Source organism: Callorhinus ursinus, unplaced genomic scaffold, assembly GCF_003265705.2.
Source record: "Callorhinus ursinus isolate GAN/ISIS: 27379988/994484 unplaced genomic scaffold, GSC_fseal_2.0 scaffold18, whole genome shotgun sequence".
In the NCBI taxonomy this organism is placed as follows: Eukaryota; Metazoa; Chordata; class Mammalia; order Carnivora; family Otariidae; genus Callorhinus; species Callorhinus ursinus.
In genome coordinates this window covers 24272328-24300173 of record NW_027397080.1, presented here as the reverse complement: position 1 = coordinate 24300173, position 27846 = coordinate 24272328, and the positions used below count along the sequence as shown (strand labels likewise).

General features: G+C 53.2%; 1 protein-coding gene across 4 annotated transcripts in view; it reads left to right on the top strand.

Moving 5' to 3' along the window:
• ACTL8 (actin like 8) overlaps window positions 1–27846 on the top strand; it is a 65004-nt gene that overhangs the window by 4809 nt on the left and 32349 nt on the right. Inside the window, exon 1 of one of the 4 annotated variants that reach the window (XM_073903623.1) lies at window positions 642–686. The exons of 2 other annotated variants lie outside the window; for them this stretch is intronic. Coding sequence is in view for 1 of the 2 variants with exons in the window: in XM_073903621.1 (XP_073759722.1) it covers window positions 1525–1538 (14 nt within the window). In the remaining variant the exon portion in view is untranslated. Of the gene's footprint in view, window positions 1–641; window positions 687–1444; window positions 1539–27846 lie in introns of those variants that run through there. One more of the 4 variants, XM_073903621.1, reaches the window with a different exon arrangement.

Below are 27846 nucleotides of genomic sequence, written 5' to 3'. Positions count from 1 at the left end.
TGGATGGATGGATGGATGGATGGATGGGTGGATGGATGGATGGATGGATAGATGGATGGATGGATGTGTGTGTGGTGTGTGTGTGTTTGGTGTGGTGTGTGGTATGGTGTGTGTGTGTGTGGTGTGGTGCGTGTGGTGCGTGTGTGTGTTTGTGGTGTGGTGTGTGTGTGTGGTGTGTGTGCTGTGGTGCATGTGTGTGTGTGGTATGGTGCGTGTGTGTGTGGTGTGGTGAGTGTGTGTGTGTGGTGTGGTGAGTGTTTCTGTGTGGTGTGTGGGTGGGGTGTGTGTACGTGTACTTCCTGGGGGGTTCTAGCTCAGCCTTGGGGGGACACCTTTCAGCCTGGCGCAGGGGGATGCTTCCTTGGGGGTTCTCTTCAGCCCCGGGTGAGCTGCTCCTTAGGGGCTCTGTGTCAGGGATTCTTTCTGCGTACTGTTCTCTAGAGTTCTCTCTAATTCTTTCTAGCCAGTCTCTTGTGAATCCAGTCTTCTATTACAGTGAATCATTCCTAATATGGAACTTTTCCCATTCAAATTACTGTGTGGATCCTCCCTCCTGATTGGTTGCAGTGATTCACGTTGCGCGTTATAAATCATCGTTTGTTCATCCATTTTCATGTGATATTTCCAGTTTGGGGCTGTTAGGAATAATTTGCTCTGCACATTCTCCACTGGACCAGCCTTTCGGTGTAATACGTTTATTATCTCTTGGATAGATACTTCGGATGGGGTCTTTTGTGAAGGCCAGCCTAAGGGGCTTTCATCTTGGCTAGAGAGTGCTGAGGGCTTACTGGGAGTTTTGTGGGCCTGTTTTTTTTTTTTTTTTTTTTTTATAGCAGTGATGAAATTCAGTGTGGGTTCTAGAAGGATCTCTTGGTCCTGTGTGAGTGGGGGGATGGGCACCAACTCTTAACTCCCCAGATGGAGGTGGCAGCTCAGCCTAGTGACTCCAGGCCTGTGACTTTGCTCCATCATCTAGATGCGAATCTGTGAAATGGGAATGTTCTCATGCATCCGTAGGATTGTGGGCAGGACTGAATGGGATAATGCCTGTGGGCATTGGGCATGGGGCTATCATTGAGCAGGTGCATAGTGGGTGGTAGCCAGCATGCTTTTATTATTAGGTGCTTAAGCTAGGATGTCCCACTTTCTTCCTGGCACTAACCATCGTGGATCGAGAGACCAAGAACCTAGAGGCATGGGGAAGTGACTTGGTGCCCCATCCCGAGGCGCCTCTAGACCCAGAAAAGCTAGGGCCCCAGCTTTCTAGTGCTGCCCAGGGCCTGGCACTTTCCCATGCCCTCTGGGCCTTCCCTCTGAGGAGTGGACCCTCAAGGTGGCCTTGGGTTCTGGGCTCTTTGCCCAGCCCCTTGACAGCTACCTCAGTGGGCAGGCACCCTGCCAGACTGAGCCCTGAGCTGCCGCACCCCAGCTAGTCAAACAGCCATGATTAGTCAAATAAAATTTCCATCTGTTGAGGAATTTTTGAGAGTTATTACTGGCTATAAAAGCAATCGGAGGAGAAGGATGGATCTGAGGGGGTAAGTGCCTCTAATTATGTGGAGTAGTGACTTTTAAATAAGGTTGCTGATGTCCTTATCAGAGTGAGCCAGATCCCCATCATGGTCTGGGCTGGAGGGGGTTGGGTTGCTGGGGGGTGGGTCCTTCTCTGCAGAGGGAGGAAGAAGAGGGGCACTGTATTTGAACCTTGGGGGTCATTGTGGCATTTAGAAAGATCCTGGATGCAAAGGGCCTTGGACAGTGTCTGGCATACTGCAGGTGCTTAATGGATGCATGTCTCTGCTTTCCCTGCCTCCTGCCCTTCTTCCCCTGGGGCCTGAGCCAGGCTCCGGCACAGAGCTGCAGTCTCTCTGGGCCAGGTTCTTGCTGTCACAGACTCCGTGGGACCAGTTCATGTAAGGGCTGAGCCTCTATCACTTCATCTTTAAAATGGGACAATTAATTACCAGGTGTCCATCCCAAAAACACTGGGCGGGAAGATTTTTGGAAATGGGGGCCCAGCATCATTCTGCCACTAATATATGGCTTTCCTCTAGTGCTTGGCTTGTTTTAACCCCTTCAGCATCTGGGGATGGAGGTGACATTGTGGGCAGGAGGGTTTGGGGGTGTTGAGGGGCTCATCTGAGGTCACCTGATCCCAGGTGCTCCTGCTTTCTTGGGGGAAACAGAGTCTTAGAAGTCTACCCCCTTTTTCATCTTTCTTTAAAAAAAAAAGATTTTATTTGGAGAAAGAGAGAGCGTGAGCGAGCATTCATGAGCAGGGGGGAGGAGCATAGAGAAGGGAGAAGCCGAATGCCTGCTGAGCAGAGAGCTCAGTCCTGGGACCCCGGGATCATGACCTGAGCCGACGGCAGACACTTAACCGACTTAGCCACCCAGGCGCCCCTCTTCATCTTATTTCTGATGCTTAACACAGGACTGTACTTTGGGGGTAACGGCGGCTCTAGTGGCTGCAGAGGGCCAGTAAGGTGGGTCTTGCTGGAAGGGACTCAAATATAACTGAGTCCCCAGGACAAAGGGTGGAGGTGAACTGCCCCTCCCTGGAGAGAGGGGTTCACAGGGTCCAAACCCTCGAATGCGGGGCTCTGTAGCCTGAGCGTCTGAAGGCACACAGTCTCCTGCCTGCTGGGTCAGGGGTCTTCTCAAGGCCATTCTGTTCCTCCTTGCCTCCCTTGCCCACCTGCCTGTCAAGCACAAACCAGCCCCCCCACCCCGTGCGCCCTTTAAAACCATAGGCTCATTCCTAGGCCCCCACAGCTGGCCACAATTGCATGCCTCAGAGTCAGCTATAGAAAAGCCCATATGTGTGGCCAGGAGCCATCAGAATTCAGTGCTTCCAGGGACGGCTCTGCTTGGGGCAGGTAACTCTCCCCCGGTCCCTTTCTCTCTGCCAGGTGGTTCAAGTGTGACCACTCAGCAGTGGTTTGCACTGGGCCTGAAGGCCCCTGGTGTCTGACTCTGGAGCCACAGGCCTGGGGCTGAGGGGGGTGGAGGGCAGGGGCCAGCCGAGCTGGGGGGCTGGGTTGGCATGAGGAGCTGAGCCCTCTGGCCTGGTTGCCCCTATGCCCCGGGGAGGCCTTCTCCCTGAGCCTCCCCAGCCCCTGGATCCTCCCAATGACTTGGTCACTCATCAGCTGTGGAGGGGACCATCTGGCTTCTGGCTGTGCTGCTGGGCAGGACCCTGACCTCGTGGGGACTCAGTTTCCCTCCCTGTGAGTGGGGATGATAAGGTTGACTCGTAGGGCCGGGCGACAGTGGAATGAGTATGTGGCTGGCTCCTCGCTCGCCTCTTCGGGTCAGGCAAGGAGAAGGGCTGGGATGTGTATCCCTTGCTTCAGGCTCCTGTCCCTGAGGACTGAGACCTCTGCAGAGGGGAGGCTTTTGAGGCTGGAGCGAGCCAAGTCTCTGGAATTCTCCCCTGCCCCTGTGATTGGGTGGGTACCTGGGAAAGGTGCCGATGGGCTCTGGGACAACAGCGGGATTTTTGGTGGTTTCATTCCTGCCTGGGTATCATGTCTGTGGTGGGCAGTGGGGTCTCCGTCGGGGCACTCCTGTGGTGGTCCTGGGCATGGCTCCTGGTCACTGGTTCTCCCTGCTCCTCTGTTCCCCCAAACCTTCCCCCAGCTCCTACCTCCTTGGATGCCAGGATGGCAACGTAACTGTCAGCTGCCCTGATTTTACCTGCCATGAACCAGGTTTAAGGGTTTGGGCTGGGTGGAGAGAGGGTCCAGCTGGTTTCAGGCTGTATTATACTGAAGTCAGCACTTACTTATTGACCCATGCCCTCTCATGCCAGATGCTATGCCAGGGGCAGGAGATGCCGGCACAGCCAGAAGCCAGCCCTCGTGGTGCCTCTGGTTGGGCAGGGGAGGCACATGATCAGCAAGCAAACCCGGGCATAAAATGATCTCAGACAGTGCTCAGCACTCCGATGAATCTTCAGCGGAAGCAATAGGCGTTATGTGGGGGCAGGGAAGGGGTGCTGGGGTGCTGGGGTCTTCAGAAGGGCCCGCTGAGCAGATGACAGCCCTGGTTCCCTCATATTTGTATGTCCTTGCCCCGTGGTTCTCCCACCCAAACTCAGGGAGGCTTGGATCCTCCTCCCGGCCTCCTCCCGGCCCAGGCATGGGGATCCCCAGGAACCTCGGAGCTCCCCCCCTGGTGCCCCACTCTGGCCTCCCTTCCCCATTGCTGAGCCCTGGATGCAGGACCCCGGGCCCTCTCTGTGGTTCCCAGGGCCCCTTTCTTCCGGCCAGAGAGGGGAGTCTGGTGACTTTCTTCCCAGAAGAAGGAAGGGGCTGTGAATGCCTCCTCTGCCAGGAGATATATCATCAGGGGCTGGTTACATTTTTCTCCTCCCACTTCTTCATTAGCTAGAGGCCTTCTCCGTGGGAGGATTCCTAGGGCTTCTGGGTCTGTGAGCGTGCCTTGGGCATGAGAAGGCTTGGAGCAAAATGATCCTTAATGTTCATCCCACCCTCCAACCCTGCCAAGAACGAGAGGCTGAGAGCCTTGGAGCTGACAAGGTGTAGTATGTGGAGAGGTGGGTGTCTGCCCTTGGGGAACTTTGAGATGGGGCGCTGCGCCTCAGTCTGAGACTCAGTTTCCCTGTTGCTAAGTGGGGTGGGTAACCTCAGGGGGGCCACCAGGGTTAAACGAGACAATGAGTCCTCTATGTTTCCTATCTTGGTCATCATGGTTTTAGATGATGTGTCCCAGACCCAGACGGCAGAAGATGGAAACAAAGCCACATGGGTGCAGCGGAGTAGGGGCCCCTCGATGTGTGCGCAAGCCTCTGGCTGGTCCTTCCCCTTGGTGGGCAGCTGTGGGGCAGGCCTTGGGTATGACCCTGCAGTCCTCCTTTCTGAAGGTCCCTCTGTCTTTCCAGTGGCTCAGCCTCCTGAGGGCCCCCAGCGGACCGCCCCCCACCCCGCCCCAGCCTGATGTCTGGTCCAGCCTCCCCTCCCTGTCTCACCCACATGCTCCTGGCCGTCCACAAGCCCCACTTTGTTTGCAGCCCCAGCGTAGCCCAAGAGCCTGCCTTTTAATAGCTGCATATTTCTGTAAAAAAAATTCTCCTTGTCTCGAGGCCCTCATTCCTCCCAACTTTGACCCCTGGCTCCCTGGGGGAGTTCATGCAGAAGCTGGTGTGCTGCGAGGCCCGGCAGCTGCTTCTCCCTTCCGACTTTCCAGGGAGCCTCCTGCAGAGGACTGTGGCCTCTTTGCTCGCACTGTGCCCCTGCCCACAGCCCGGGATGGTGCTGGGCTTTGGGCCCCCGGCAGTGGCAGAAAGCACCTGGGAAGAGCCGCCTCCTGGAGGCTTTCTCTGTGGCGTCAGTGTGAGCGTGGGCTCTGGGGCTGCTCCGGGCCAGCCTGCCTCATGGTGCGATGGGTTTTCTAGTAAGGTGGTGAGCATCCCATTGCTGGGAGTATTCAAGCAGGGGGCCAATGCCCATTGTTCAGGTGGACAGAGAGGGCCATTCTCAGGTGGGAAGGGCTGGGCTGGGAGCCTCTGAGGGGCCTTCACCTATCAGGATCACAATCCCCTGAGCCTTGAATTCTCTGCTCCTTATAGGAGATGGAGTCAGTGCTCCCATTCTCAGGATGAGGAACTGAGGCTCAGAATCAGGCATTTCTGTGCCCAGATCTCTGGTCCCTCCCCTTTCTTCCACTTAGCCCGGGTGGCCAGGTTCAGAGCAGGTCACCCCTGTGTCTTGCTTGATGGGAGCACAGTGGACCACTGGTGACCTTTGGGGCAGGGAGGGGGGGCTTTGATCTAGTTAAATATTTCTCCACTCACTCTGCTAAGCACATACCTTTCCCTGAGCACCTACTGTGTGCCAGGCCCTGGGGATATAGGGCTTGGGGAGGTGGTTTCTGTCCCCGGTGAGCTCATGGTTGAGTGTAATGGATGGAGGAGGGTTTTGCCTATGGTTCCCAAGCATCGGAATGAAATCCTGGCCTTGCTCAGATCAAAGAATCCATCACCCGGGGTTGGATCTGGGTCTCCCTGTACTTTGTCACAAGCTCCCCCAGGGGATTGTGGCTGAGACCCAGATTCAGGAACTGGGGACTCCTAACTCTCAGTGGACAGCTGTGCAGCAACAGGGGGGCTCCAGCCAGAGGGCAGGTGGGAGGGGCATGCTGTTGGGATCCAGAGTCCATGGGGAGAGGGGGCCAACTGGAGGTGCTGGATGCTTCCCCCACCACGTGAAAAGCAGCAGGTCAAGAGCAGTGAGCCCGGGGCTCCGAGGAGGATGTGGCAGGTGGCTTCCTCCCATCCTGGTCGGTCCTGGTCCCCGGAGCTGGGGATCTCCCAGTGACTAGGACGGGGGCTGGCATGGGGGGGGCTCTCACTTTTGCAGGAGTGAACCTCATGAGGCAGGACAGCCCCTCCTTGCCTTCAAACCACAACCTCTGCTTGAACACTATGAACCGGTCTCTCTCCATGGCTGGCTCCCCACACCAGCTCAGGTTTCACCTCTTTGGAGGGTCTGCCCTGAGCTTGGGACTAGGTATACACACGCCGTCATCCCTGCTTCCTTCACAGCATGTGTGAATGTCTTGTCCCCACTGACCGGCGAGGTAAGGTCTGGCTCTTGGTGGACAAGGTGGGCACAGCTGCCCTGACCTGATGCCCTTGTTCTCAGCTGTGAGGCTCGCCTGCCCACCTGGCTTGACAGAAGCTGTGAGTTCATGAAGTGATATTGGCGCCGTTCCCTGGGGCCCCAAGGTGAGGCAGAGGTCCCCCCAGCTCCCAGGGAGCTAAAGCTCACCCCAGGCTTGAGATCAGCCGGAGTTCGCACAGCCAGCCCTCCTGCGGAGTAATTACTATAATTTCCCCGGCACAACCCTCAGCTCTTGGATGATACTGTGACCGAAATGTGAGTAGCGGGAACACTCCCTGCCCTTGTAATTGAGGGTTCGTAAGCACCGGTGACATCTCCAAAGGGAGCTGGGGCTTCACGGCGTCTGTCGGAGGCGTCACCTTTGAACTCTGGCTTGATGCAGAGCCAGTAATGATCCCTGAGTGGGATGCGTTGGTTCCCTGTCTCCCTGGGGTTGTGTTCACGTTCCTGGTCCAATCTGGAGCCTCGCGGCAGCCCCGTCAGCCAGGGGCAGTGCATGGCCCTCACCCGGTTGGGTAGAGAAGTTGCACAAGCCGGGACATTGTGCGGCATGGGAGCGGCAGGGCCGGACTGGAACCTGCATCTCCCGTGCCCATGGTGTGTGTTCTCTTGCCATCCCCATCCGTTTGGTGCAGGTGCCCCGTTAAGGAAGACCCCCCCCCCGCCCCCGCCGACGATTCTACCACCTGGCTCAAGTTTGTTACAGAAGAGTGATAATAAAAGCAAAAATCATGACCTTGGGCTCTGAGGGCTCACCAGGCACTGTCCTCCTTGCCTTGTAAGTGGGAATGCTTTTTACCTCCTGGCAGCCTGCCACGCTGATGGTCCCCAGTTTACCGATGAGGGACCTGAAGCCCAGAGAGGGAGTGCTGACCTGAGGGCAGGGAGCTGGGAGGTGATAGTGCCTGAACTGGAGCCCAGGCAGTCTCTGGCACCAAGCTTCTAACCATTGCACCATGCAAATGGCAGAAAGTTGGCATTCCGGGATGTGTAGTGTTTCTTGTTCAGGGAGCTCATTAGTCCATTTGTTCATTCCTTATTCATTCACTCACTCAGCCTTATTTATGGGTCTCTGTTATTGCCAAGCATTGTTCTAGGTGTTATGGATTCGGTCCTGGACAGAACAAATTTCCCACCCACATGGAGTTTCCATTCCCGGTGAGGGAGACAAATCACAAGCAGACAAATGACGCAGTTTCAGAGTGGGAGAGCTAAGGAGGAAAAAGAATAGAAAGGAAATGTGGAGTGATGGGAGGGGGAGACTAGCCAGTGTGGTCAGGGGTGGGCTAAGCAGAGACTGGAGGGAAGCATAAGAACAATGTGGGGAAGAGATTCCAGGCATAGGGAACAGTGTGTGCAAAGGCCCTGTAGCATGCTTGAGGACCTATGAGGAGGGTGGTAGGAGGTCAGGTCAGAAGGCTGAGTGCAGAGATGCTGGTGGGGGGTGCATTTGAGTCTCTCTTCCCCCAGAGGGAATGACATGATCTGGCTCCCACTGTTGAAGGCAGGCTGTGGGAGGTGAGGTAGAGGTAGAGGGACAGCGTGGAAGCTGGTGGTATAGGGGAGAGACGATACCAGCTGCTTAGACCAGGGTGGTTCTAAGGAGTCTCTTAGAAATCTCTCCTCTTGACCCTTCCTTGTCTGGCTAACTTCTCCGTGTCCTTCCCTGGCAGCTAGGACCTTCCCTGCACTTGTGCTGGGGGTGAGTTTGGCTGCTTCTGTGCCACGGCCCCTGGGCGCTAGTCTGTGGAGCCCGCTGGGCTGCCTTATTCATTAGTCTCTGGGTGCTTCGGAAGACCTTTGCTCTTTGAATATTGAATGAAGATCTGTGCATGCTGTGTTTATCCTGCTTAGGCACTCAATATCTATTTTTGGCATCTGCAGAAATACCTGCTTCATATGTTATCTGCTCAGTTCCATCTTGTTGTTACCTTTATTTATCTCTTCAAACAAGAGCCACCACCCACTTCATGGCTTCTCAGCTCCCTTGGACTCCGTGGGCTGACACCAGGAGGCATTAAGCCGTCTTACTTAAGTGGTTGGCAGCTTGGCCTTTTCCTAAAAGCGTGAGGGCCGTGGTGTGTCTGGCTGTGTCCAAGTCCCTCTAACAAGACTGGGTGTCTGTGGGGTTGGTTCTGGGAGCTGAGTGTGCATGTGTCTATGTGATGTGAGGTTTAGAGATTCAGATAGGGCTCTTTTTTGGGCAAACCATGGGAGTAGGCTCTGGCCAACATCAGGAAAGGAGGTGATCAGGAGGCAGCTTGTAGAGTCGGAGGCTTGGCAGAAGGACTGCTTGGGAAAGACCAGAAACCAAGAGCCTTCCGAGATCCCATGGGGATGGGTGGCCCCAGCTGGCTTGGAATGATTCTGCAGGACTGGGAATTCCAGGTCCTGGGAGAGAAGCCATCTCATGCATGGGGTTTGGGCCATGTGACCGGTCCTGGTTTGGTGGTGTCGTGCCACGAGTGCATTTTGGAGGGGAGGTCAGTCCTGGAAAGGCATTTGGGTGTGCCGGTGTCCAAAGAAGAAGGGACAGGTGCTTGGCTGCTACACATGTCCTCTGTCCCCAGCAAGGATCTCAGAGATGTGTGAGCTGTCCTGGCCTTTGAGGTGCCAAGGGCCAAGCCTATCCCACACAGAGTGTTAGAGAGTAGGGCCAGATTACTCCGAGTGATTGGTGGAGCAGAATTTGGAGTAGACAGAGGTTTCTGGGTCTGGGGGAGGTTGTAGCCACGCTGGGTCCGGCTGGGCCTTGAGGGCCTGGTGGTCTTTAGACGGTGCTCCGAGTGAGGCTTGGCAGGGTCACGGAGGCAGGGTCGAGCCTGCTGGCTTTTGTTGAGGTGCAGAGCCGCTGGTGAGTCATTGGGAGGGAGTGGGGAGTGCTGCTGGAGCTACAGGCTGAACGCGTAACTGAACCCCTGTCTGAGGAGGTCAGATTTAGGAGGGTGGCTGCGTCTGGCTGGGGTGGAAGTGAGGTGGGAGGAATGCTTTGGCAGAGCACCTACTGTGTACCTGCACTCCACTAAATGCTTTGTTGTGGTCTTATTGACCCTGCACAGCGACCCGACTTGATAGTACTGCTGCTTACCCCGGCTACACAGAGAGAGAGACCGCAGCTCAGAGAGGTCAGGTGACTTGGTCAAGGTCCCACAGCCAGCAAGTAGCCAAGAGGGGGTTTGATCCCAGGCCTGGCTAACGTTCTCGCCTCGTCCGGGTTACAGAATCATCAGCTGTGAAGCCGGGCAGGCTGCTGAGCTGCTCTGGGCTTCTGCCCACTTACTTTTCTTCCTCCGTATTCTTGGGCACCGTAGAGCATGTCTGGGACAGGCAGGTGTGGCCAGTGCAGCGGGGTTGCAGCGGGTCCAAGGAGTCTCTACCCCCCACCCCCCTACAAAGTGCTAGAACAAAGCTAGCAGAACTGGAGTCAGCAGAAAAATCTAATTTTCACCTTAGACACGTTTGTAGCTGACAGATATTAACCCCACCTCTAGACTTTCCTTCCAGACAGGTCTGAGCTGAGTCCTACCCTGGACAATGAGAGGCCAGCCCTGTCATGAATTCACCGTTGCACTTTTAGGCAAGACGTTTCTTCTCCATAGGCCTCACTCAGTGTTTCTACTAGTAAAATGGGAGTGGTGGTACTCAAGGTGGGGTATCATGAATGCAAATGCCTGCAGGGGCCCTCCGCCTACCAGGAAAGACAAAGGTGTAAAATGGGCAAGGGAAGAAGATGCTGGGGGTGTAGGCGCCCCACGGGCACCTGCCCTGCCTGTAGGGGCAATTCCTGCTTAGGGCTAACCTGTTGTCACTATATAGGGCTGCTATTGCCAGACCTTTGAATTATTTTAAGGAAAGCCAGAAACCTGAGTTGCGCTCTTAAATGTTTCAAAATTTAAATGTTAGTGATTCATTTAGAAATTTTTGGAAAAAAAATTATACAGGCCAATGAAAGCAGCTTCCTGGGCTGAAATCGGCCGGTGGGTCACCAGCTGGCAATGCCAGGGCTGGATCATTTGGGTTTCTTCCAGCTGGATGAGATACAGCTATGTTTCATATGCATATAAATAAAAATCAAATATTTGCCTTCTAGATCTATTGATTTGTATTTATTGATGAACCTGAGGTTTGTAATGTGCATCTGAGCTCAGAAATAATGATGGGGTAGAAACCTCTTTGAGAAACTTTAATCACAGATTAGGAATCCCCGAGCCTGTCTCTGTCCCTCTGGACTACCTCTGCCTCTTAGGTCTGTCTTTAATCCTTCCTGGTGCAGACACAGCCTAGCCTAGTTTCCATGGCAACAGAGCATGCTACCTTCTCCTCTCGTAGATTTGGAGAGAGAAAAGCAGGGCGGGTGGCCTTGAGATTTCTCTAACCTGGACCACAGACCCAGGGACTTCTCCTTTCTACCTTTGCAAGATCATGGGCAGGACAGGTTTATTGGAAGCCAGTGGGCAGCCCAAGAGCAAGATTTATTGGCTCTTGTGAATTTTTAGAGACCTCTGGCTAGAGCTATTGATTTTATATCACATCTGCTACTGTTCCCAGTTTGGAGGGTGCTTGTGGATCAGTTCTGTAGTATCCAGAGAGCAGAGGGTTCACTGGTCCTTTTTAGGTTGGGCTTGGGAAAGACCCTAAAAGAGCCAACAGGGTTAGAAGAGGGTACGGGGGTCAGAGTGGCTAATGGGCCAAGCAGTTTCTCTGGTCATTCCCACCATGCACAGTGAAGCCAAGAGGGCCCATAAACGGGGGAGAGGGATGGCTGCCCTGGGGCTGGGGTGTGTGCTCTCAGCCCCAGACCGCCACCAGGAAGACCAGGGGAGCGGGTAAGGCACAGACACTGGAGTCCAGCTGCCTTAGTTCAAATCCTGGCTCTACCACGTGAGGCTGTGGGACGTGGGCAATTTATGTAACATCTCTGAGCTTTTGCATCCTTGTCTATAAAATGAAGACTATAGTACTAACGTCCTCATAGGCTATTGTAAGATTGAAATGGTACATGTAAAATGTATAGAATATAAGTCAGCGAACTTTTGGGGCACACTTTTTCTGTAAAGGACCAGCTAGGAAACATTTTAGGCTTTGTGGGCTGTCTCATTTGCCAAACTCATCAAGTCTGCTGTAGGGACTTGAAAGAAGCCATAGACAATATGTAAATGATGGACATGGTCGTGTGCCAATAAAACTTTATTTATAGATAATAGAATTTGAATTTCATATACTTTTCATGTGTCACCCAAGAGCCTTCTTTTTCTGATTTTTTTTTTCCCCAACCCTTTAAAAGTGCCAAAGCCACTCTTGGCTCGGAGGCCATATAAAAGCCAGCAGTGAGCTGGATTTGGCCCATGGGCCATGGTTTGCTGACTCCCGATGTAGGATAACGCCGATTATGTGTTCATTAAGTGTTAGTCACTGATACTACCTCTATCTTCGGCCATTATTCTTTTCATCCTGGGAGGGTGGGCTGGAGGCAGTAAAATATTTGGCCCAGAAAGAGATGATTTGGGCCGGGGGAGAGAGCGTGCATAATAATCACGCTCAGGAAGGGAAGATGTTATCCCAGCGGGGGTATCCTCTGGTATTTGTGGGCAGAATTGACGGGGAGGTGGATTTTTTGCTCTGAGGCCTCTAGCAACTCGTTGGAACAGACTGCCTTGGGCATCGTGAGCTCCTGTCACTAAAAGTGCTCAGGCAGAGGCCAGATGCCCCTGACACACTGTTGGGGGAGGCTGGCTTGCTGGATGAACAGACGCTGCTGGGTCTGAGCTGGGTTCCTGCGGCTCTGGTCACTGGGGACATGGTGTGTGTGTCTGTGTGTGTGGGGGGGGTCCTATTTTCTCAAGGTCCCTTTTCCTAATACTCAAAGCCCCTTACCCTCTTCCTTGCTTCTTGAATAATCCAGTGATGTGCATGGGGCCAGCATTGCCCCCATTGAACTGGTGGGTGAGCTGGGGGGTAGAAGATGAGCAGGACACCTGGATACACCCTCTGGCTGGGCGGGCAGGCATGCTTGGTTGAAACACATGGACTTCGGTCCTGGATCTTGTCCCCTCCCAGCTCTGCTTCTTCCTACCTTTGTGCTCCAGGGTAGAAAGGTTATTTAACCACTCTGAGCCTCAGTTTCCCCATTTGTAAAGTGGAAGTAGAGGATCTCCCTGACGGAGTAGTTGTTACTCTATATAAAATGCCTAGTTGGTACCTGGCGGCCAGTAGGTTTTCAAGCAGTGTTCATTCATGTCCACCGTAGTCCCGGCCTCCTGTCCCAGGGCTAGGGTATGGCCTGGGAGGGTCAGGGAGAAGCCTGTCCTCTGGGACATGGCCTGTCCACCAGCAGTTTGCTGTGGGGAAGTCTTCCCCCAAACCCTGGTGCCGGCATCTTTGGGGAGTGATGGACGTTAGGAGGCAGAGTCTGGGCTACCCAAGTGTCAGAGACCTTCTCCAACGAGATATAGAGACATCCACCTGGGCAAGGAGTCAGTGGTCCTGAGGATGACCTTCAGAAGGCCCAGGAAGCCAGAGTGGATTCTCTTCCTGCACCTGTGGGGCTACTGCGCTCTAGGGCCTGGGGGAGGGACATTTCTGGGGAAACTCACTGGGAGAACGGGTATGTTCAGATGAGGCGGACCCACGCCCACAGGCAGAGGCAGTCTGGGGTTATACCTCCTGCCTTGTCTGGGCTTCGTGTGCTGGGCCCTCTGCACGAACGACTGGCACAGGGAATCCCATGAATTCTCACGGCCACCCTGCAAGGGGCATGCAACTGTTACCCCACTTTATGGATGAGCAGACTGAGGCTGAGAGCCCAGGTCACCTGTCTGGGGCCACAAAGGAGGAAGTTGGCGAGTCAGGATTTGCAGCTGGGTCTAACTGCAAGAGCCTCACCCCCCAACCCAACACTCCCATCCCCTGCCACCTTTCAGCTAGCACTGGAATCTACAGTCTGTAGGGTAAGCCCTGATAATGAGAGTAGCCAACATTTTTAGGGTGGTTCCTCTGCCCCAGACCTTGTTTCAGGTCACAGTGTAAAACAGTAAATGTCCTCTTGCATTTTTAAATTTTGTAATCCTTACAACCTCTCTGTGAACTATTCCCATTTCACAGACAAGAAAACGAGGCCCAGAGAGGTTGCATAACTTGCTTGAGGTCACAAAGCTAAACTGTAGAGCTGGGATTTGAACTCAGGAACTCTAAAGTTTGTTCTCACTCTGTCTTCTTGCCTTGAGCTTGATTATAAAGTGCATAGCATAGTATCAGACACAGAATAGATGCGTAATAAACATAAAAATCCGAGACCAGGGGACCAGCATGAGCTGCCTAGGAGATTGGTGAGTCTGTACTCACCCTGGACTTTACGTCCGCTTCTGTGCAATGGGCACGTGATCCTCCACCACCCGTGCCTCGCAGCGTGGTTTGTGCATGCGAAAACCCCTTCTGCTGTAACCCGACAGACAGATGTGTGCCTCCGAATCACTGTGTAATGCAAAATTGCACAGTACAATCCCACAGGGTTTCAGGGAATATGGAGTTAGGCACAACACTCAGGCACTTTATCGGTGACACACAGTAAAGGGTAGGAATCTCATGAAAGGTGGCTGAGTTCTCTCCATGTTTAAGGTTAAGAAATATATACCTACTAAATAAATGTGGCGCTTCATCTTGAAAAAACCTGAAGTTTGCATGTGGGAGTTACGCCTACTCTCCCTGCTGGCTGCCCGCCCAGTTCCCATGCCTGCCGTTGTGTGTACAAGAGGGAGAGGAAAGTAAAGATAGCAAAAACCTGGTGGGCGGAGAGAAAAAATATAAAATAGGCTTGGGGGGGATAGAGGGGGGGCGTCTGGTTGCTGGTGAAGTGACAGGAGGAAAAGTCATGGGAAATGGAGTGGAACGTTGTAGTGGCAGGTGCAGGTGGGCGGGGCCGTTGTCCGGTGAGGTGTGTGTGTTTCCTGTATTCCTCGGCTGCGCAGCTCAGCTGGTGTGGTTTTCTGTTCACCCGGTGTTTGTTGTGGAAGAAATGATGCGTAAGCCATGTGACATTTGTGCAATACTCACATTGTTCCCTAATCTATGGATCTCAGCAGAGCATGTTTGCATTTTCACAAGTGTGACAGCAGAATTCACTCTACGTTGGAAGGTCAGGAGTTAGGAGGAGTGGAGGGGTCTTTTCTAAATGGGGGGACTTCCTTGTAAGGTTCGCCTCCCCTTGGAAGACGGGCTTGTACCCTGCAGTTTGGGGCTAGGATGGCCTCTGGGACTTGGGTGAAGCGGCTCCTTCTCTCAGGTCCCCTTGCTGACCCCACAAAGCTGGTCTTTTGGAATCTCAAGGTACCATCTTGGGTTCTATAGGAAACCCCTATCCCACCCATGCATCTGCAGCTCCCTGAGCTTTCTGTTGTTTGGGCAGTAAGTCCCAACTGCTCTGGCGCTCTGGGAGCCCAGGGGTCTTTCTGTGGGCAGACCCAGGTGGATCTAAGAATCCACTTTCCTTTGAAGGTAGAGCCCAAGGTGGGGCCTCCCCGTGAGTAATGCGGTCTTGTGAGTGGCTCCTCCTTGGAGCAAATAGAGAGAGAAGAAAAAGGATTGCCTGGAATTTATTAGTCTAATTACATTTTCCTAATGTAGTTGACCCCCGCTCACAGCAGGACTCTTATCAAAGTTGCAATCACACCAACATTATTGGAGTTTTAATAAGAGTCAATTGGTTATTGTCCTTGCTGTGTCGGACACTGTAGACGTAATCCCCAAAGCCCCTTGGGGAGGCAGGGAGCTTGCTTGCTTTGCTGGAATATTATTTACATTAATAACAAGGATTAGGGACTTGTTTTATGTGTTTGGGAGAAGCAGAGAATTTCTTTGTTCAGGCAGCTCCTGGCCAGCAGCAAAGTGCTGGGCTGGGAGTCAGGTGCTCACCACTCACCACGCCTTGCTGTGTGAGCTTTGGCAAGCTGCCTCACCTCTCTGGGCCCTCCTGAGTGAAATGAGAGGACCTGAGTCATGTCAGTGAAGTGAGAAGGCCCAGGAAGCGCTTTCTTCGCTCAGAGCAAGGGTTCAGTGCAGGCTGTGTCAGAAATGGCCAAATCGGGGTGCGGTGGTGGTCAGGCTCCACCTCCACATATGCATTTATTGTGCTTTAGAGTCCAGGAGTTTCCCAACTGGAATGAGCGTTTCTGGAGTGCCCTGCTCTGCCCTACCTTGCATAATGTGGGGGGCAGTCTCGCCTGGTGGAGAAGAGATGGGACCACAAGGGCTCAGATTTCTGCTCTCCTATTGGCTGTGTGACTTTGGCACCAGGCTTGACTTCTCTGTGCTCGAGCTTCCCTGTCTGTAAAATGTGGATAATAAGAGGATCTCTCCCATAGGGTTAGTGAGAGATTAAGGGAGGTGATCCCTGCAAAGTGTGTAGGACAGTGCCTGGCCTGTGCCGAACAGATGCTGGTTATTGTGAGGTGGACAGGGTGTCTGAGTTTCTGTTTTCCGCTTTATAAAGTGGGCGACATGCTGCTGCCTCCGCAGGGTCGTTTAGAGAAAGTGGTGGGATTGTGTTTATGTGTCATTGTCATGGACTTCTTGTTCTCACCGTGACCCGAGAGGTGTTTCTTCACTCCCTCTCATAGACAAGGGCAGTCCGAAGAGCATGCTTTCAGTCATGCTGGGCATCTTGGCTGATCACTGGCTCAAATGGCAGAGCTGAGGGTAGGGGTGTGGGCTGCCTTGTCCACTGCTGAGTCCTCAGTGCCTAGCACACAGTAGGTGCTCAATAAATATCAGACCAACACCCCTGCCTGCATGGAGCTTACGGTAGATAGATGGTGCTAAGTGTAATGGGGAAAAATAAAGCAGGGAATGGGGAAAGGGATACTGGAGAATATTTAGGGAGGTTTGCAATTTTAACTCCCCAGGGGCCGAGGAAGGCCCACGGAAAAGTGCCATCTGAGTAGAGACTCTAAAGTGGTAAAGGAGCAAGCCGTGCAGCTGTCTCGGGGAAGGATGTTCCAGCAGCAGGAACAGCAAGTACAAAGGCCCTAAGGCAGGCCCATGCCTGGAGTGTTTGAGGAACAGAAGGGAGCTAGAGATCCAGGAGTACAGTGAGCAAGGGGGATAGCGGGTGAGGGCAGGGCCCCCCTGCTCTGACTTCGGCTGAGGGCACCAGACTGTAGGCCGAATGGGGGCTGCTGGAAGGAGGTTGAGGAGCACCTTCTTTGGAGCCTTGGTGCCAGTATCCATGTCCCATATCTGGCGGCAGGTGTCTCCTCTCAACTCCTCAGATGCATCCACCGGTGGGGCTCTGCCTCCCCCTCTCACAGGGCCTGTAGCCCTCTTCATTTACCTGTTCATATGCCGGGGGCCTGGCCCTGGAGCCTGGGGCTGAGGCAAGAGGCCTAGAGGTTCCTGGGAAACGCTCCCCCACAAAAGTCTAGAAGGGCTTCCCCGCTAGCTCCTCAGAGAGGACTTGTCAGATGAGAGCAGAATTAAGTCTGAATCTCAAAATATAGGGGGGCACCCTGAGGCCAGATAGGGCAGGGGTTGGCGAAGAACCCCCAGGAAATTAGAGACCTGGGACTGACATTGGGCAGGAAGTCTGGGACCCAAGGGGTCAGGTAAACGGGGCAGGAATGGGGGGGTCTTGGCCCTGCCCACCCTACGGATCGCCTTCTGGAGCCCGACTTAGCTCTGCATGGCGGTGGAGGAAAGAGGGTTGGCTCTGAGGGTGGTAGTGACTGAGTTCATTATAAGCCCTGCACTGGGGAGGCAGAAGGTTCTAGAGGGAAGTCAACAGACAGGTGCCAGAGGCCAGGAGGTCCAGCCAACCAGGGCTGTGCCATCAGCATTAAAAGCTCAGGTGGACCCAGAGGTGACACCCAAAAGGAAATCTTTGCAGGCCTGGACCCGGGGTATGTGCTGTTTCCTGCCAGGATCACTCACACCAGCGAGAGCTAAATCTGATGGGCCAGGTCGGTCCCCATCCTGATTCAGCACCAAAGGTACATCTCCGCTCTGGCTTGCCTCAATTCCATGTCCCTCTTTATGTTTGAGAACTTCTCTTTTGGAACTTGTTGAGACTTCTCCCTCCCTCTCTCCTTTTCTTTCCCTCCCAACACTCACCTGCCCCAAGTGCTCTCAGTCTGGTGGGGTGGACAGACCAGGGCTCATGAGCCCAGCATGGTGTGCAGAGGGAAGGTCTTAGAGCTAGGAGAGCAGATTTCCAGGGCAGTATAGGGAAGTGCCTGGTCTTCCTGGGAGAGTCAGGGAGGGCTTCCTCGAGGCGGTGTCACTCAGTGAGAGAACTGGAAGAGGGGCAGTTACATGGGAGTCTAAGGTGGGGTGGAGGGCAGGGCACTGCAGACAGAAGGGCGCGTAGATATAAGTGCAGCATGCCCGAGAGACTGCAGAAGGTTCTGTATGACTGCCGTTAACCTCCGAGGGGGGGCATGCCAGCGAGGAGCCTGAGCAGAAAACACACTGAAGGTCTTCGGGAGACTGATAACACAATAGTGCTGGTCACATGCCATCTCTCATCTGCAGCTCTGGCAGCAGGTCACATTGTCTGCACTATGGAGATGCCCAGGCACAGAGATGGGGGTCACTGGCCCCGGTCACACAGCCTGTAAATGACAGGATTGGCACCCCTTAGTCTCTTCTCCTCGACCAAGATTTGAGACCTGCCCCTGAGGGCCACAGGGAGCCATAGCAAGCTTTAGAGCTGTGGACAGAAGCTCGTGGTGAGGGCAGCACCAGGATGGGGGCAGGAGGGGACCTCCATCCTGCCCCTTCTGCTGGGTTCTGGCGAGAGCTGTCCTCCCTAAGAGGCACTGCCTCCAACCTAGAAGACAGCAGGGATCCTCTGGGTTGGTGAGTCTGATTGCTCGGTGCCTGGAGGAGGCAGCCAGGACTTGTGTGCTCCCGGAGGTGGGAAGGGGGCCCCCTGCAGTCCCCCGGGGGCTTGGGCAGCTGCGTTCTCCCAGAGCCCGACTCTCCAGAGCAGACTCGGCTTCCCTTCCGCGCTTCTCTCTCCCCTTTTCCCTGCCACGTGTCCCTGATGGCCTCATATTCCCTCCCTGGCAGCCAGTACCATCTGCAAGCTTGGCAATTTCACTCACGCTCTTCTGCTCAGCTCACTTGTGAGGGTTTTTAAGTAAGACTGGCTCTAGCACCAATCCCTAGAGTGGCCTCACTCTTTATGTTTCTGCTTCCAGAGGGACCTATTTGTCCCTTTTCTTTGCTTTCTGTTCCCAAGCCAGGAACTCAGCATGGCAGAAGAAGCCCAGCTCCTCAAAAATGCAAATCATGTGCATGTTCCACCGGGTCAGAATCTTCAGGAAATCTAAGATACCATGTCCTGGTCCTTGAGGAACCTCTTAGCCTCTCCAGGGTGCCAACTGGTTGTTTACAGCATAACCCCACCTTCCCCACCAGTGACTTCTGCGTGCCCAGCATCCTTTGCTCGGTAGAGTGCCTCCTGAAATCCTTTACCCCAGGGTCCTTGGCATGCGTCATTCCCGCTCCTCGGTGTGTCCTGATTCTTTCACTCATGCCACCAGATAAATGCGTGCCCAGAGGTGGAAGGCAGCTCCGTGCCTGAGATCCTTGGCCGGTGATAGCAGGTGTGGGAAGGTATTTTTACCCTGCGCACCGGCTCTGATAGATGACCGCTGCTAACCGGGGTGCAGAGAGATCCCAGGCTGCACTTGGACTTGGTGGGAAAGAATCTGACGTTGGATTAGTGATGTCTGCCATGATGGTGAGGGAGCAGAGGGGTGTTGTATGTGCTAGAACCTTCCATCTGAGGCCAGGGAAAATGGCCTCTTACCTTTTCCTCGCTCACCAGATGCCGCGTGCTCTGGAAGCTGGCAGAGTGGGTATGGTGCCCAGTGGTGGCCTGGAGGGCTGAGTGGGAGACAAGTTGGTCCCAGCTGGTTTGGGGAAGAGTTAGGAATTGCTCTATCTTGAGACATGTGCTTATCCAAGGGCATGTGCCTCACCAACAACAAGTCAGGGTGTGGCCCTTATGCCGAGGTTGGCTGAGGCAGCTCTGGGAGCTTGGGGATGAGCAGGGGGTTTTATCCAGGCCCCGAGCCTTGAGATTCTTCTAGCTGTGCCGCAAAGGGCTTGTTCTTTCTTCGGTGGAGTCTCATTGGGCAGAGGGGCTGCAAGGCTGCAGCATTTTTGGTCTGTACGCTAGGATGTCTTTTAGGTCTTGGGGGGGCTGGGGGGAGGGACACAGGCCTGGGGGCTCACCAGAACCCATGAAAAGCACCAAGCACAGCTGTTCCCACTGAGACCCTGGGTCCTTTCCCTTCCTTCCTGCATGAAAAGTAGAAGTGATACCTGGTTGGCTGAAGGTTTATTGCTGGGTGAGACTCCTGATTGAGGGAAGGGCCAGTTTCTCGTGAAACAGAAATCTCAAGGTCCCTGGGATCTTACAAAGCAGAGAAGTAAAAGAAAGCACGCATGCTTGGGGCCTGGTCTGCATTCTGGTCCCAAAGCTGTGCCGTGGATTTGCTGTGTGGCTTTAGGCAAGTTGCTTCCCCACTCTCTGCCCATCTTCTCGGTACAAGGAAGGGGGGTGACCAGAGATCTGAGGGCCTTTTCTGCTCTAACTGTGGAAATGGGCTGTCCTGGGCACCACCCTGTGTCTGATGAGCCTCAAGCAGTGAGTATCTGAGGGTTGAAGGCTAGCAGTGGTGGGGCATCCTGGGGCCCCCCTCCCAGACACTGACTGCATGCTCCTGCTTGTGTGTGAGGTGGCACGTGGGCCGCCATAGAAGAAGTGATGATAGAGGGACTGTTGACACCAGCCTCTTCAGGGTCAGGAGAAGCTGGGCATGTTTCTGGCCCCGTCCGTAAGCCTACCTCTCCCCAGGGCTGGTTTTGCTTGGAGGTAGGATAGCCTCACAGAAGAGCCTCCAGTCACTCCCCATCCCTGGTGCTCCCTTCCCTGCCACTCCAGCCCCAACATGCCCTGAGATTCCAGCCATGTTGAATGGTTCACAGCTTTCTGTTGGATTTCCCCTCTGGACGTTTGCACCTGCTGACCCCTCTCGTGGATCCCTTTCCTTCCTCTGTCCCTCTCTCCTCCTTCAATGTCAGCCTGGGTGGATCTCTGTGGAAAGCTGTCTTTGACCTCTGCCCTGTGCCCCACACGTGGCTGGAGTTAGAGGTAATCCAAGACCACCCCTCCTGCCTTGCATCGCACCTGCCTTGTCTGTTAAATTCTTTGCCATGCTGTCTGGGTTTGACTGCTGTCAGGTTGTGAATTCCGGAATGTCCATTTTAGTTTCTGCCCTGAGTCTTCATCATCAGATCCTTAAAAGGAAATCGTACTTGTGTTAGTCAGGCTAGGCCGGGCTGTGCTGCATTAACGAATATGTCTTGAAATTTCAGTGGCTTAAAACAAGCAAGTCTAGCTCTTGCCCATGCAGCGTCTGAGATGAGTTGAGGGACTCTTCAGGATGGCTCCGTTCCACACTGTAACTCTGAGCTCCAGGGTGGATCTGTGGCTCCCCCATCTCTCCATGGGGCATCCACGGTCACCGCTAGAGGGGCAGCCCAGGGAGATGGCCCCATGTCTTTTTTTTAATTTTTTAAAAAATTTTTAAAAAAGATTTTATTTATTTATTTGAGAGGGGTGGGGAAAAGCAGAGGGAGAGAAAGAATCTCAAGCCGACTCCCCACTGAGCGCAGAGCCCAATGTGGGACTCGATCTCATGACCCTAAGATCATGACCTGAGCTGAAACCAAGAGTTGGACGCTTAACCAACTGAGCCACCCGGGCGCCCCAGCCCCATGCCTTTTAGACTCCTTTCCCTGGAAGTGATCTTTTCCGCTCACCTTCACCTGCTCACCCTCACAGGCCAGAACTGATCTCACAGCCTCACCCGAGGCCAGGAAGTGAGTTGTCCATGGGCCAGGGAGGGGGCCTGGATCTGGGTGAGCACCAGAGACTCTGCCACAGTCCATGAATCAAAAAGGATTAGAATCTCTGGTTTCGAGACTGGCTGTGGCCAAGAAGTGGCATTAGTCTGGCCAGACCTCAGAATGCCTCCCATGGAATATTGTGGACGGCAGAACAGAGGTCCAGAGAGGGCTGGGGTCCCCCTCTGTAGATGGCTGTAGATGGCAGCTACAGTCTGCATGGGGGCCGGAAGTGGACCCCACTTCTCCCGTTGTCCAGGCACTGTCCTTCCTTCCTTCTCATTCTGATGCCGTAGCCTGAACTCCTGCTGTCTAATCCTGCTGTGTGATGCAGGCGGGGGTGGGGGTGGCTTCGCCGGGGCTCTTGTGAAATTATTTTAAGACCTCGGAAAGCAAATTAGAATTTCAAACCATCCAGCCCTCTTGAAAGCAGACTGGGGGTGTGTTAGAAGTAATTTAATTTTTACTTTGTTTTACTAATAGGACGTGGGAGGTGAGGGGAGGGTGTGAGATATGGCAGAGAGGGCTGTTGCCGAGCCTGGCTCAGTGGAACCAGTCTTGAATCTGGAGTGATGGAGGAGAGCCGGGGTGGGGGCGCCCTGAGGATGAAGGGTGGAGGACGTCCGGGGAGCACAGCAGACCTGGAGACCATTGCTCGTACCGAAGAGCTTCTAACCTGGCGCCTCCAGTCTCTCTGGGATTGGGGGTTGTGTCCGTTTCCCAGGGGTGCTGTAGCAAAGGACCACAAATGTGGTGGCTTCTAACAACAGAAATGTATCCTCTTATAGTTCTAGAGCCCAGAATTCTGAAATATGTATCACGGTACAGAAATCAAGGTGTGGGCAGGGCTGTGCTCCCGCCAAAGGCTCTCTGGGGGGATCGTTCCTGGCCACCTCCTGATGCTCCTTGGTTTGTGGCCACGTCCCTCCTCTCTCTGCCTCTGTCCTACTTCCTGTGCGGCTCTGCGTCTTCTCCTCTTAGGACGTCAGGAACTCAGAAGTCGTTAGATTTAGGCCCTAACCGAAATCCAGGATGATTTCATCTTGAAGATCCTTAACTAATGACATCTACAAAGGCCCTATTTCTGAATCGGGTCATATTCTGAGGTTCTGGGCGGACATGAGTTTTTAGAGGACACTATTCAACCTACTACAGGGGCCACTGATGGGTGGGCTTCAGGGGGGTGCAAACCACCCAGATCTGTAAGAAAACTCACCAGGTACATTTACCCCCCTACAAAGACACATAGCTTGCTTTGATTTGTCAGAGACTCCAAGATAAGGGACAGCAGTCTTGCAGGGCACATCTCTGGCAGGTAGGACTGTTAGGACAGAGGACGGGTCACGGGAAGCCCAGGTAGAGGGAGGAGGAGGATCTGGAAAATGGGAATCCATGAAGGAGCTAGCTGGAACAAAGAGGAGGTGAGCAGAGGGCTGCTCTGGAGGGCCCAGGACAGTGGGTCATACCTCTCAGGAGCCACAGCCATCTCTAAGAATATAAAGTTTTCCAGGTTCTTCCCCAGAAAAATGTACATTATGAACACACACACCTTTGGTGTACAACTCTCCAGGGGCAGGTGCCTTCTGTGCCCCCGAACACGCCCCTGGGCCCCCAGAGACCCCGGTTGGTACCACCACCAGAGGAGAAGAGTTTCAGAACAGATGGGAGGAAAGAGCCTGAAACGGCCATGGATGGTGCCGTGGATGGTGCCGTGGATGGTGCCGTGGATGGTGCCGTGGATGGCATCCACGGTTCAGGTCGGATGCGGCACTTAGGCAGGGCTGGAGCTGCTGCATCTGTTTCTGGTTTGAGGATTACAAGAGATAATGCGGGTGAAACTGTGCCCTGGTTTTAGAAGCTAAAGTACTGATTTCGTCTTTTTTTCGTTGTTGTTAAACTGTACAAAGCAATATCTGTTCGTGGTAGGGAAAATGAGGAAATGCAGATAAGCAAAAGGAGAAAAACCCCTTTAATCTCCTTACCCAGATAGCCACGGTAACTGCCTTGATCTCTGACCTTCTGCACCTCCTCCTCCGTATTTCATTTGACACGAAAGGGATGATTATACACGTAACAGTGAAGCTCACGTTGTAACCTAAAATGTTTAATACCTTTGCATGCGAAGAAACGCTCAGGAAGCATCGATACTAGCTGCATGGAATTCTGTTGTCTGGAAGCTCCATAAATTAACCAATCTTCTGTTCTTTGAACGAATGGCCCTGTTTCCTCTCCTTCTTTATAAACAACTGTGTTGTGAACATCCTTGCCGCTCCTGCTGTATATCTGCTTCTCTAAGGGGAAGTGTGTTGTAGGCACTTCACTGATGCCAGTCTTTGGCACCGGGTCCATGTTTGGGGCATGGGGGCGCCTGGAGTGGAGGGTGAGGCACCTGCTTTCATGCTCTCTGGGGTCCTGGCTGGATCCCGGTGTCCGGTTAGGCCTGGGGGCTCTCTGTGAAGGTGGCGTGCATTATTTAAGACCTTCATGACTTCATGCTGTGTCCTGGACTGAATTGGCTTGGAACTGAGGAAAAGGAGTCCTGTTTGTCTGCCCATTGGTTCTCTGCAGCTCCGGCACCCCCTGGGCATGTCCTAGAGATGAGCTCTCGCTCTCGTGAGCTTGAGGGGACCCAGGATCGCACGGCCGTCGGCTGGAGATGTCTGTCATCTCCTGGGCTCTTCGGCAGCAAGGGTTCACCTCCATTCTAAGAGCAGCTCTCTCTCGGGCCCCGCCAGCCTGGAATTCTGCAATGACAAAGCTCTTGGCCTGGGCTGGTCCAAGGAGATTTCCTGGCCCATTGGCTAGAGCTTGGGTTTCAGAGGTAGGCCCGGGTGCCCCTCTAGGTCTAAACGGGGGTCTGTCTTCCAGTCGGCCTGCCTGCCTCTAACGGTGTGGATGGGCCAAATGTTCAACCGTGTCAGGCCCTGTTGTTTCTGATATGGGAAGATGGCCCCTTACTTACGTGCCTCATAGGAAGCTTAGAAAGTTGGTTATCTTGACCCCTGTAGGTGAAGAAAAAGTACCATCTGTTTGGAAGAGCGAGTTGTAAACACCCATTTCCCCAGGAGTTGTTACTGTTCAGAACCTGAACTTTTGTCCCTTTTGTCTGCCTTTTTTAAAAGGTTTATTTATTTATTAGAGAGAGAGAGAGGAAGAAGGGGCAGAGGGAGAGAGAGAATCTCAAACTCCCTGCTGAGCGTGGAGCCTGATGTGGCGCTCAATCTCACGACCCTGAGGTCATGACCTGAGCTGAAATCAGGTGCCTCTCGGTCTGCAGTTTTTTGACGACAGTATAGAACAATATAGAACAATAGGAGAGTCAGCACGTCCCCCATCCTGCTGGGCACTCTTCTGAATGTTCTGCGTGCATCAACTCATTTACTCCCTGGGAGATGCTTCTCCCCATTTTATGGATGGGGAAGCCTGAGGCCCAGGGAAGCCGCAACGGTGTGTTAAAGAGTGTGGGCTATGGAGTTAGAGGAGACACAGCTGGGTGTTCGCGACCTGCTGGCTATGTGACCTCTGAACCTGTTCTCTCCTCCGTGAAGAGGAAGTGATCCCTTGCTTGGACGGTCTGCCCATGGCAGCGCTGGCCCCGAGAGCCCATGTGTGCAGCAAACACGGGGCAGAGCAGTCTCCCTGGGAAGGTTTCGTTGATTGAGGATGAGAGGATTTGGACCGGCCCCTTCCGTTCCGTGAAAGCACCCATCCGCTAGGTTGTCTCGAGGGCAGTTGGGCGTTCGAATATCCCGGTCCTCACCTCCTTCCTGATCCCTCGGGGTCTCAGATATCTGTCCCCTGCTGGGACGGTGTGCCTGCAGGGTCCTCAGCACCAGACACTTCTTAGCTGGTTTCTATCTGCTATTCTTTATCCTGATGGTCACGTGTTACAGTTCTTGGTATGTTCTTCTCAACTTGACCTTTTATTTCTTAATTTGATGAGTGTATTCATTTTCTCTTGCTGCATATTACACACTACGGCAGACTTGGAGGCCGAAGCAGCACACATGGACTATCTCACCATTTTTGCGGGCCAGGGACCCCCCCCCCCCCACCCCCCGCACAGCCGAGCTGTGCCCTCTGCTCTGGGTCTGATGAGGCTGTGGTCTAAATATCATCTAGGCTGTGTGCTCAATGGGAAGCTTGATCATGGAAGCATCTCCTCCACACTCACTCAGGTGGTTGGCAGAGTTCGTTTCCTTGTGGTTGTCCGACCGCGGACGTACGCACTTTTCTGGCTGGGGGCCGGGACGGCACTCGGGCCCTGTGGGCCACCATCAGCTCCTAGTGGCCGCCCACAGACCTCCGCACGGCAGATTACTTCTTCAAGGCCAGCAGCGGAGCCTCGGTCTTCAGCCTGCGAGGGCAGAGTCTTCCAGAAGGAAACACAATCGTCGGGTGTCCGATCACCTTTGCAATGTTCTGTCAGTTGGAAGCAAGCCACAGGCCCCACCAACACGCAGGGATGGGGGGGATTATACAACGATGTAGATCCTCAGGGTCACCTTGAGGCACGTCTGCCACAATGAGCTTAATAAGCTTATTTAAATTGTGTAAAATAAGAATAATTAGCTCAAAGCACTTTGCTTGGAGTGAAGAATATATATATAATCCGTTTTGGCTATCAGATCTCTGTTTTGCTTTGTAGTGGTGGACTGTGTTCTGGAGAGTTAAGGGTGCCAAAAAAATAAGGTGGTTAGCTTCTTATTTGAAATGTGTTTGTTTTTCTTGCCTGAAGTACGTGAAGTGAGAGGAAGAGTGGAGGAAGCTGGGGATGGAAGTGAGCACAAGGTCAAGGACGATAAAGGGGGGAGGGGAACGTGTATGTGCGCTTCCTCTGTATACAAATGTCAGTGCCTTTTTATTTTCATTTTCTTATTATTTTTATTTCATTTATTTATTAGAGACAGCATGAGTGGGGTGCAGGGAAGGGCAAAGGGAAGAGAGAATCTTAAGCAGACCCCCCCCCCCACACACTGAGCATGGAGTCTGATGCGGGGCTCAATCTCATGACCCTGAGATCATGACCTGAGCTGAAACCGGGAGTCGGATGCTCAACTGACTGAGCCCCCCAAGTGTCCCCATGTCAATGCCTTCTTACAGTTTTATATAAATGCATAACTCTTTTGTTACACATTTTACCATGATTTTCCTTCAGTCTGTTCATCCCCTAACCCTCCTTCAGTGACCTTATCCAACCCCCCACCCCGCCCCCTGAGACCATCTAGTATAGATCTTTTCACATTTTCCCACATGCTTAGAATGATGTACAGACATATAACAATGTTTTCACATTCCTGGGTCAGCTCTCACTCACCCATGCCCTGTGGAAACCCTGCCACATGGAGAACTGTAGTTCTAGCCCATTCTTTTTAATGACCGTACAGTATTCCAGAGTGTGGATGTATAGTCATTGACTGGCTGTTCCCGGCTGAATGTTATTCATTGTCCATTTGTTACCATAAGAAGCAGCATGATGATAGACCTCCATGCACACATCGTCCTTAGGTGCATCTTTAGATTTTACTTCTCTGGGGCCTAATTCCAGGAGTCGAATCCTGCCATGGGTCAAAAGGTTTGTGTGCTTTTAATTTTAATAGCTCTTGCCAGCTTGATTTCCCCGGAGGGGCTTAATGCTTCACATTTACCCCAGAAATTTGAGACTTTGAGACTTTCCCTGTATCCTGCCATTGAGGTTTTGACCAAGTTGAGAGGTATAAAGTGAAATCTCATCGTTACTTTTAATTTGCGTTTCCCCGACTAGCAGTGGGTCTGGGCAGCTTTTTAGCTGTTTGGCTCTTTGGACACTCTCGCCTGTGAATTACCTCTGCAAATCCTTTGCTCATTTGTCCATAAGGTCATTTGTCCCCTTCTTGTAGACCTGTCGGCATTCTGTATCATGTAGATATTAACCCTCTTCTGGCCTCTGCAGAGTGGTCCTCTTGCCTGAGATCCTCCTTTGTTCATGGTATATTTGGCATGCAAGGTTTTGGATTGTTATGTGGTTAGAAACACCCATCTTCGGGCACTTGAGTGGCTCAGTTGGTTAAGCGTCTGCCTTCGGCTCAGGTCATGATCCCAGGGTCCTGGGATCGAGCCCCACATCGGGCTCCCTGCTCGGTGGGGAGCCTGCTTCTCTCTCTGCCTCTCCCCCTGCTTGTGCTCTCTCTCTCTCTGTCAAATAAATAAATAAAATCTTAAAAAAAAAAAAACACCCATCTTTCCTTCTGTGGTTTCTGGGTCTCCAGAGTTGGTCCAGAAAGCTTCCTCACCCACACTTGTTTGCTTT